This window comes from Lactuca virosa, chromosome 4 (assembly GCF_052849685.1).
Source record: "Lactuca virosa cultivar CGN04683 chromosome 4, Lactuca_virosa_CGN04683_v6, whole genome shotgun sequence".
NCBI classification, from domain to species: domain Eukaryota; kingdom Viridiplantae; phylum Streptophyta; class Magnoliopsida; order Asterales; family Asteraceae; genus Lactuca; species Lactuca virosa.
Genome location: NC_136429.1, coordinates 148,736,575 through 148,747,921, shown reverse-complemented (window position 1 = coordinate 148,747,921; position 11,347 = coordinate 148,736,575). Strand labels below are relative to the sequence as shown.

The window sequence follows — 11,347 nt, the reverse complement described above, 5'->3', positions numbered from 1 at the left end:
AATTTGTACTTTTGAATTCATTTTAACAAATTATTAAAGCGTCTGAAAGAAATTAATTGAATTGTTAATGTCTTTTATTTCTATTTTAAAATGATTAATTTCAATTTTTAATCTTCCAATTTTAACTAATTGATATGCAGTATAATTTTTGTTTTTAGAGGTTAATTTATGTATTTCAGATTCTTTTTCTTTTAAATGTTTTGTAAAGTTTTCTAAATCTTTCCATAATTTTTTAAGTAGAGTAACTTTATATTTATTATCGTAATTACAATATACTTGAGTTTTATTACTCATAAATTTTTTTTATTATTTTTTTTTACCATGTGAAGGGTCGTTTAATTGTAAGTGGTTTTTCTTTAAGTAGTGGTTTTTCATTAAGTGGTTCTTCTTTAATAGTTTTTATTTTTAAATATTTTTCAAGTAATATTTTCTGTTGAGTTAAATTTTGTAATAATTCAGGAATTTGTTTTAATATAAGTAAACTTTCTACATCTATAATATTATTTAATTTTTGACTAATTATATTTAATTTATCTCCTATTGATTTATCTTCTTCAGAATTAAGACCAATATTATATATTGTTCCTTGTGGTAAATTTTGCGGTATTTCTATAATCAGTTCTTTATCTGGTATGCATGGTTTTGTATTTTGATATGAACCTTCAAGTGTTTTAAAATATTTAAAGAATTACTAGATGATTCTGTCATATTCTTAAACTTAATGATCTAATCATTTCTTTAATATCTTCTAATTTTTCATTTTGATTTTCAGTAGATGTTGTAGGTTGACATTCCGAGATGGAGGATCTACCTGTTATAGTTGAAATTGGAGGTTCTATAATTGGACTTCTTTTTATTAACGGAGTAGTTATTATTGGTTGAAAATTAGTTTCATTAAATATTCTGTTATTAGTCATATTTGGTGATTCAAGTGACAATAAATGGGTAAATAATTTATCTATATAAATTCTATCTTCTGTTTTAAATGTAATACTATGATGATAATTTGTTAATGCATAATTTATTTGATATGTAATGGTAAACGGATGATTACCTTTTAACATAAAATTTTGTCTTAATAATTTATATCGTACAGTAATACTATTATTACTTAGATTTTTATATTTAAGACTTAATTCTAGTTGAATATTAATATCAAATATTATTTTTTCCTTCAATTAAATTACCTTTTCCTTTTGCAATAATACTTTCTTGATTATTAATTATACGATCATCTCTGATTTCTAATTCTATTGGTGTATCTAAATCACTAAAAGTACTTTTTAAAATTATTTGAATAGTTGATATATGAATATAAGCAATTTTTATTCTATCTATTTCTTTAATATTAGATAATCTATTCCTAATTTGTTGTTTATTTATTATAGGTATAATAATATTTCCTTGAGTTGATTCTATGGGTATTGGTTCTTCTCCTATAATTTTTCCATAGTATATAATATTTTTTCTAGAAAAGAAGTTTTTTAGTGTGTTATTTCTAAAATTATGTTTTTCGGATAGTGTAAAATTTGATTTTCTTATAGTATCTTTATTGATATTATTTTTATTAATTAAAGCATCAAAAGTGTATCCAGATTCATTTTCTTCGTTATTAATAATTATTGGTGAATTCTCTATTTCTTGAGACATTTTTAATAAGTTATAGCTTTAAAAATAATAATGAAGTTTATTATGACTATTAATTTTATGATGATTATGATGATAAATCATAACGATGAATATTCATATTCATAATAATATTTATGATGATGCATGACAAATAAAGATGAGTATGATAAATGATATGTATTAATGTAATAGCATTTATAATGATGTATGATGAATATTTTTTCTTATGAATGAATGGATGAATGTTCATATTTATAATAAAAATGATAAGAACGAAACGTAGCTCTGATACCAAATTGAACGACATGACGGAATTAATAAAAAGATTAGGATATGATTATACCTGAATGATGCGTCGGGATGGATTGACGATTGATTGTTTAAATTATATGAATAATTATATGAATATGTTTGGATAGGGCTCTGCTATTTAGAAATAGAACAACTATTTCAACAGAGGAAGAACTTTGATTTTTTGTTTTATACTTTGTACCAAGGAATGACGCAAGCAATGACGTAAAAAGCCATTATTATTGAAGAATTAGTGAAGACACTTGTCCTTTCAATGTGGAAGAGATTATATTAATATTGTGTAAATATTGTGTCGGTAGAATTATTTATATTTGTCGTTGTATAATTATTGTTTGTATGTGTCATAAAGTTAGTGTCGGTTAGAAATGAAATAAAGTGTGTAACCCTCAATAGTCTAGGGGCTATAATGTAAATATGTATGTCGTATTGCAATCAAACGATTGCAACTCAATTATGTAACCGACTCTCTTGAGCCTATAAATAGGGCCTTTGCCCATATGAAATAAACAAGTTAAGTTTGAGTGTTTAAGACTTGAGTTGATCTCAAAGTTCTTCTTCTGTTGAAATAGTTGTTCTATTTCTGAATAGCAGAGCCCTATCGAAATATATTCATATAATCATTCATATAATCCAAACAATCTATCGTCGATCCATCCCGACGCATCATTCAGGTATAATCCTATCCTAATCTTTTTATTAATTCCGTCATGTCGTTAAATTTGGTATCAGAGCTAAGTAACGTTATTATTATTATTTTGAATATTCAATCTTTCGTTCATAAGAATATATGCAGCATCATAAACATGATAATGAATATTCATCGTTTTACATATCTGTTCATAAATACTCATATTCAAAAGTCATCGTTATTAAAAATCAATTCACCAACAATTGAAACAATTGTCGTAAGAAGGTTTTAATATAATATGTACCAAGAAGTTAAATTTACAATTCATCTTTCACAAAAGTTTTCAGCTCTCCGTATTACAAATTTAATATCATCACCCCACTATATTAAATTCTAAAAACTTTATACGTAACTTTGAAAAACATTATCATTTTGTTTTTATAAGGTTTAATTATGAGTTTTGTAAGTTTAAATATTAATAAACAAGAATTAATTTTTTTTTCGTAAAACACTGAAATAATCTAAAAAATTTCTTTTAAACCTAAAAATAGACTCTAATATATCGATAATTAATTGCATTTCTAATATTGAAGCAATACATATAATAGATAATAGTATAAATTGGAAACAAGAACAAATAAAAAACCTTGAAGATAAAATAACAAAATTAATTTGTTAAATATGTTTCAAAAAAATAGAAAAATCACTAATAATAACTACTCCACTAGTAAAAAAAAACTAAAGATTTCATTTACAAAATACACACAATTTATTAATATGGAAAGTTTACAAGAAAAAGTAGAAACATTAACTAAATTATTTGCAGCATTAGAAATTCCATCCGAAATTCAAGAAAATAATACAGAAATAGAAAATAGTTCAGATAATAATGACGCAGAAGTAATATATGATTTTTCATCCGATGATGGAAACCCATATTCAAATCCATATAAAAATTCACAAAATAATTTTGGATTAAAACGAAAACAATCATATGTTGAAGATGATTATCAAAGTCAATATATTTATGGACCACCTTCATTAGAAGAAAATTTTTTTATATAGACAATGAATGATTAAAAAAAAACAAAATAAATGGGAAAAAATACCTCCTCAATACATACCTAAATTATTTACATTTACAACAAATTCAGATATTCTTTTTATTGATTGTGATCAAAATCCTGAAGCGAAAATTCAAGAATGGAGTAATAAAATGGGAGTACAAATTCAATTAACTGAAGAATTAAGAAATTTACACCCAACACATTTTCTTAATTATATCATTCATAAAACACAAGGTAACGCATATCGTTTTCTCTCATCTCTTGATGAAACCGAAACAATGATGATAGCTACTACTGATGCTATGGAAACATTTAAAAATGTATTAAGTCGTCTTATTCAGGAATTCATAGGAAAACAAATTGAAGATAAAGTATCACAAGAAGCTTTTCAATTAGAATCATTATGACATTTAACTAATCTACGAATTTGTAATATGTGTTATCTAGATCCGTTTATATGCGAATATTCTGAACATTATTATAATTTAGATTCCACTAGAAAAAAGGTAGCATTAGATATGTTTTATCAAAAATTACCATCATTAGTAAGCCAAAGTGTAATAAAAGATTTTCAAGAAGCTTTACAACAAAATAAAATTGCAGACACTCTAGGAGCACGAATAAGTATATTAAAAGCATGGATGCAAAAGAAATGCTTAGAACAAAAAACAACACAAGACGCAAAAATTGATTTATGTTGTGACATCCTTTCTAATAAAGTTAATCAATATGGTTGTAAAGATAATAAAAGACAACAATATAAAAAGAAAATTTGGAAAAAACAAACTTATAAACCTAAATATAAAGAATATTATAAACAAGGAGAAATAAAATATTTTCGAAATAGAAAACAATATAAACAAAAATATCAATCTAAAACAAATTATTGCCCATCAAATAAAAAAGATTGTAAATGTTGGATATGTCAAGAGGACGAACACAAAGCTTATGAATGCCCAAAAAAGACTAAAAAAGAAAAAGAAACAAACCTATTAAAAATTGCATATGATCTTGGATATGAACCGATAGAAGATTCAGATATAGATTCAGACATAGATATTTATGCATATACAACTGATTCTGATTCAGATGCAGATATATGATCCTATGGAAAAAGTATTATTGGGATTAGAACTTGAGGGAAACCTCATATCTAACCCATCCGAAATATACATTGCTAAAGCATACATTGGTATGAAAATACCATCTGAAGTAAACAATAATAAAGTATACAGTGATATGAAAATATCACCAAAAGCATACAGTGATATGAAAATATCACCAAAAACATACAGTGATATGAAAATATCACCAAAAGCATACATTGATATGAAAATTTTCATATCATCATTTAAAATATTAAAAGCAAACAAATATGAGAAATCATTAAGGTACCCAAAAGACGCAAATATTCAGACAGTAGACATATTGACATGGAAGCAATCATGAAGCAAATACAACACCAGCTCAAACAGAAGCAGGAGCAAAAAGCATCATTAATTAGACAACTTGAAGCAGTCAATCATGAAGAAGAGCAACTACAGCAGACACTACAAATTCTATCATCTTATTCAGTATCTAAAGAAGAGGCAGCTAGCAGCTGGAATGACGCAGACAATGACGTAAAAAGCCAACATTATTGAAGACATTATTGAAGACTTCAGCCAACATTATTGAAGACACGTGTCCTTTCAATGTGGAATGGATTGTTATTTTTATTAATGTAATTGTTTAAAAGTGTCGGTAGGATAATTATTAAGTGTTATTTGTGATGTAACATAAAGTGTTAGTCTCTCATTAGTTTAGGGGGCTATATTGTAAAGATGTTTGTCATATTGCAATCATACGATTGCAATTCAATTATGTAATCGGCTCTCTTGAGCCTATAAATAGGGTCTTTGCCCATATGAAATAAACAAGTTAAGTTTGAGTGTTTAAGACTTGAGTTGATCTCAAAGTTCTTCCTCTGTTGAAATAGTTGTTCTATTTCTGAATAGCAGAGCCCTATCGAAGTATATTCATATAATCATTCATATAATCCAAACAATCTATCGTCAATCCATCCCGACGCATCATTCAGGTATAATTCTATCATAATCTTTTTATTAATTCCGTCATGTCGTTAAATTTGGTACCCCCCCCCCCCCCTTAATGAAAGTCAGAAACATCAATTTTTTTTTTTTTTTACTTTTTTTCATTTTCACCTATTTCATTTTCTTTTCTTCGTAATTCAGGAACATGATGTAAAAGTTTGTAACAACCTTTTATTTAATAAACAAATATTAATAATATTAATAAAGTACTTGTATTACCAAAGTTATAAAGAAAAAATAATTCCATCAATTTTCTAAACCCAGTGTATATGATATATATGCAACAGAACATAAACAAAGTCAATGAACATAAACCGTGATGAAGGAGTAGTTCAGGGACTAAACACGTAAGTTGTTAGATACAAATAACCTTTTTGCAAAGAGAATAAAAGTACAGGGGCCATTTTTGCACAGAATTATACAGCTTGGGGCCCAAGAGACGTACGAAGTCGCATATATAATTCAAGCAGTTGTAAGCGGGGGCACATCAATTGTTACCCATCGGCCTTCTCGCCATCAAATTCTATCCATTTCTAGGGTTAGGGTTTCTTTCATCCCCAAAAATTCCCAGGCTTTCCGAATTCCGGCCGATCAATACACCATGTCTTCATCATCTAAGGTTATTGTTTTGAAAAGTTCCGATGGAGAAACCTTCGAGGTTGAAGAAGCGGTGGCGTTGGAGTCACAGACGATTAAACATATGATTGAAGACGACTGTGCCGACACTAGTATCCCTCTCCCCAACGTCACAAGCAAGATCCTGTCAAAGGTTATTGAGTACTGTAAGAAGCATGTGGAGACACCGAAGACCGACGATAAGGCAGCTGAGGACGATCTGAAATCGTTTGATGCCGAGTTTGTTAAAGTGGATCAGGGGACTCTATTCGATCTCATTTTGGTTCGCTTATCTCTACTTTCTTTTCGCATAATCTAATTGATTTATTTTGACAAAAACGATCGAGTTTATATGCGTTAAAGATCACGATTGATGTTGTTCTTTTGCGATTGTGATACGTGATCGGTGTCTAAAAATATTGCGTGTTTATTTGACGAATTCGCGGATATTATTATCGGATTCCTCTAGTTTTGTGAATATTTTAGGTCATACTCTTTGATGCTTGTGTGGTAACATGCTTAGGTAACTAGGTTACTGATTAATGCTTTTTTCTGAAGATATCTGAATGTATTTGGATCATATATAGATATTTAGAGATGTTATTGTTGGTTCTTGTTATACATGACACCCTGAAAAGGAATTTAATAGTTAAAATTGAGGAAAGTGGTATTAACTAATAGTTATTTGATTTTTCTTTGTTAGTATCTAAGTTCATATTAGATTGTAATCTTGTATCACCAATTTTTTGGTCTTATTTTGTTTCCTTCCTCTTTCTTCAAGAAATCTTTGGTTGAAGTCAACTGAGTTTATAGTGTTTTTGGTTGATGGTCACATACAAGTATCCAACTGTACATACAATATATTGAATTGATATAACCTTCTTAAAAGATTTTGTTGCTTTTAAAGTGATATGTACTTAATGTTTGGGTTTTCTTTGTTTGTGAATTGTTTTTTCAGGCTGCTAACTATCTGAACATAAAGAGCTTGTTGGATCTGACATGCCAAACAGTTGCAGACATGATAAAGGGAAAGACACCTGAAGAGATCCGCAAAACATTCAACATCAAGAATGATTTCACCCCTGAAGAAGAGGAAGAGGTTCGTAGAGAGAATGCATGGGCATTTGAGTAATAATTTAATAAATGAATGGTAGTAGTAAAAGTAGTATATAACGTTGGTTGGTGGGTTGGGTTGGGTTGGGTTCTTTTTGCTTTTGTTTAGAAGAGATTCAGAACATCCTTATGTGGTCTGTTTGAATTCTGCTGTTTTTCTTGTCTTATGTTTCTTTCTGCCACTTTGTTTGGAGGATATGAAACTTGGTTTCTTAATTTTTATGGTGGGATGCTTTTTCTTTTCATCGTTTTTGGTGTGGTGTTTTAATTTGTTATGCAGAAGATTTAATGACACTACAAGTTGCATTGTGTTTAAATTGCATTTTGTGGATAGGACAAAAGTTGCAATTTTTGTCACATCTATTGATCTCTTGTGTGTGCAAGAGATGTTTCAAAAATTTGTAAATAAAGAGATTGAACGTGCTTTTGGTAGATACATTATTAAAGTGGTTTTTCTCCTTATGTGTTGGCCGTTTCTTCACAAAAAAATGCTTAATTGTGAATAGAAATATCACTCTTAGCAACTGATCCATCATACACTCTTTCATAGTACTTAATTTAGTTAACATTTGACAAAAACATACATTCCATATTAGAATGACATAGATTTCCCCATATTAAGCTTTATAAAAAGAAGTTACACCAAGTGTTCCCAGAATCTCATAGTTGTAATAAGCATATTCAACATGGCTACATGTGTTCAAAAGTTTACTTATTAAATTGATGGGTGTAAAGTTGGCTTATCAATATGCTATCTTAAGCTAGCTTATCAATAAGCTATCTTAAGCTAGCTTATCCACAAGGTAATTGATAAACTATTTTATAAACTATGATAAGCTATTTTCATGGTTTTAACTTATTTTTGCCAAACAAGACATAAATGTACCTACACTTATGGTCATTGTCCTTTTAGCTACTATTTCACCATCTTTTCAATATCCTTCTCTTAATGATGACAATGTATAAACAAACAAGGTGCAAGTTTTGATGAATATAACATTAGAAAACACAAAAAAAAAAAAAAAAAAATACGATGTTCGAAGTAGTTTAATGAATTTTGAAATTCTATATAAGCAACACTAGACCATTGTATACTGACCTAATTCATACACACCCAAATGTGCATTTTAGTAAGAAGATTGTAGGTGTTTTTGGTAGATACGTATATATCATTGAAAAGTGTTTGTTTCGCCTTCTGGACCAATTAAGGCAACCTACTTAATGTTTTGTCCATTTCTTCACAAAAAATCCTCAATTATGCACAGGAAATCAGGAATAGCACTTTTAGCAACTAAAGTTTGAAAAAAAAGATGATGTAAAAAGTGTAAAAACTAGGAGTTAAATTGCTTATAATAGTTGTGAAAATTTGAATTGTTCTACATAAAGGCATAATTTTGAAATTCCTTTTAAACTTGTATAAACAACATAACGAATTTAACAAGTTATTATTATATATATATTAAAATTGTGATGTAAAGGAAGAGTAAACCTAGCATAATTTTTGTCTCTTTTGGTCCCTTAAGTTACATTCCAGGTCCCTGAACTTTTTATGTTTGTGAATTTTATCACTTTTAATCATCTGATAAAAGTGTCGTCAATATGCTAGGTTACCATAGGGGTTAGGAACAGTACCTGATCAGGGTACTATTCCTCGGGTTACCATAGGGATTAGGGCTTTTTGTTCCCGATCCTTCCGCTCGCTTTATCTTCCTCAGCACAAAACCTCCGATCTTCTCCTATCTTCTTCTTCACCGATCCTGACTACTTCATCGACCTCTATTACAGCCTCTTCTCCTCTTCTCGCCTAACCATCTTCCCTCTGCTTTTCTCTGTTTTGTGTCACCGCCAGACCATACCAGCGCATGTTGCTATACACGTGTTGGTCGGTGTGTTACAGACGTTGCTGCACGGTAGACCATGTTACCGCCTCCACTCCCTGTCACACCGCCTCGCTCTTTCTCCGATTAAATTTTATCCACCACTTCCGGTGCCTTCTACTACTTCTACTGCTTTCATCCCGTCGATTGCTTCTCTCTCTTCTTACGACTTCGTTGCAGCTCCTCAGTCCCACCAGTCCTCCCTCTACTCAACCATCACTATCGATTCCTACTTAAACTTCGGTCGTCGTTGTTGATTTCCGATTTTCGAAGCTCCAATCCCGTAAATTCTTTTTGCGTTTTTTCCCATTTTTTGCTCTATATTGTTAAAGAGAACTGTAAATTGGCTCCAACGATACTCATTTCCATATCCGCATTTTGAAGCTCTGGCAACTACCGGTACATGCCTTTCGAAGCATACCCAAAATTTCATGTGGCTTATGCACATCACGCGCCAATCGGTATGTTTCTTTCCTTAATTTTCATTTGATTAACCAAAAAATCCACTTGAATCAACTATTGTTGTACGATACCAGTAAACTCCGGTATAATTAGGGTTTTGATGCGTTTATTGCATAGAGTGCTTGAATTTGATGTATAATTTGTTGTTGTACCATGTATTCTGAACAACTTTATAACAAATTTCTTCACAGAGCCAAAATTTGGTGGATATGGGTCATTTTTACCCTCACAAAAGCAGATTCCGATTCTCCATTTTCATGTCAACACATCTCAAACAGTTCAAAATTTCAACAAATCGTGTTTGCATGTATATGGGATTCTATCTGATCATTATATTAGCAGGTTGGATATGAATTTTTAAAGAAAATATGTTCAGCCACATCATCTGGTAGCTTTTTGATCAGCGATGCTTTCTCCATTAGCTTATTTATTTTCATTTTTTATCTAATTATATAACTGTTTGAGCTGAATTTTTTGTTCACACTTTTGTTTTGTTACTTGCTGTAAGGAGTTAGGACTTAAGGGGGCTTTATGTTATCTGATTAATCTTTCTTTTAACTATGTTTTCAGGGGTTTTGATACTAGAAGGGAATGTAATGTCCGAGAATATAGTGACCACACGGTGGAACGAAATCTGGAATTCCAAATTCTGCTTCCAAACACACCCTAAGATTCTTAATTGATACTTTTTTTTCCTTACTCTTTTTGCAATTAATCATGACTGTTGTAGGTGACATTCTTCAACATAGGGATCAATACATTGGATGCATTTTCACACGTGGGAGGTAATTATGTAGTAGGAAATCCAGCTTAATGAACTCCAACATCAGGTATATTATTTTTTGAAATTTCAGCCAATTTCGAGCTTATCTAATATAGTTTTTCGTTTATTAACCAAAAATGTGCTGAAGGGAAATATTCAAAGAGTCAAATCTTTTATATTAAACTTATGGATGTATGATGATCACCAAGAGTAAATCCTCCAGCAAGAAATCTCTGAATCAATGCAAGTTGTTATCTTTTGGAAAAATATGAAAGAATTTTTTTAATGGTATTTTTTAATGTTGAATTAGGTTATAGTTACGGGTCAATGTGGGAAACGTAGTGAGAAAAGAGAGAGTTCTGGTATGGTCTCCCTGATGTGCCCATAAGTAAATGTAATTTCAGCTTTTTGAAAATTTTCTTAATACATTATTTATGCTTTGTTAACATACAAATGGTATTATCAATTATGTCTATTTGTTTCTTTTTTAATTCTGGTATGAAACTATTGGGGTAAAAAGTTTTTGTGACATTGTTCTATAGTAACATTACATGAATTTAAAAATATGTTCAAAAGAATTCGGTCAATTGACAAGTGCTGCAGCTCAGATTGAAATCTATTTTTTTCTTTGGCTCAAGTCAAATTTTCAGTCCTCATTCCTATCAAGCATTTGATGTTCATCATATGGATGTATGAAATTGCAAACATATCATTTTTTTTAAGCTTAATATTAGCAACTAAGTGAATGAGTTTACCTTTTTTTATCAACTTTGTCATTCTTAAGAAAA

The 11,347-nt window shown here is 29.8% G+C and overlaps 1 protein-coding gene across 1 annotated transcript; it reads left to right on the top strand.

Moving 5' to 3' along the window:
* Positions 1-6,017: 6,017 nt before the first annotated feature.
* Positions 6,018-7,702, top strand: LOC145107534 (SKP1-like protein 1A). The gene is made up of 3 exons (XM_079044437.1): positions 6,018-6,076; positions 6,144-6,627; positions 7,303-7,702. The coding sequence occupies exons 1-3, from the start codon at positions 6,033-6,035 to the stop codon at positions 7,474-7,476; spliced, it is 702 nt and encodes a 233-aa protein (XP_078900563.1). The 5' UTR covers positions 6,018-6,032; the 3' UTR covers positions 7,477-7,702.
* Positions 7,703-11,347: the final 3,645 nt, after the last annotated feature.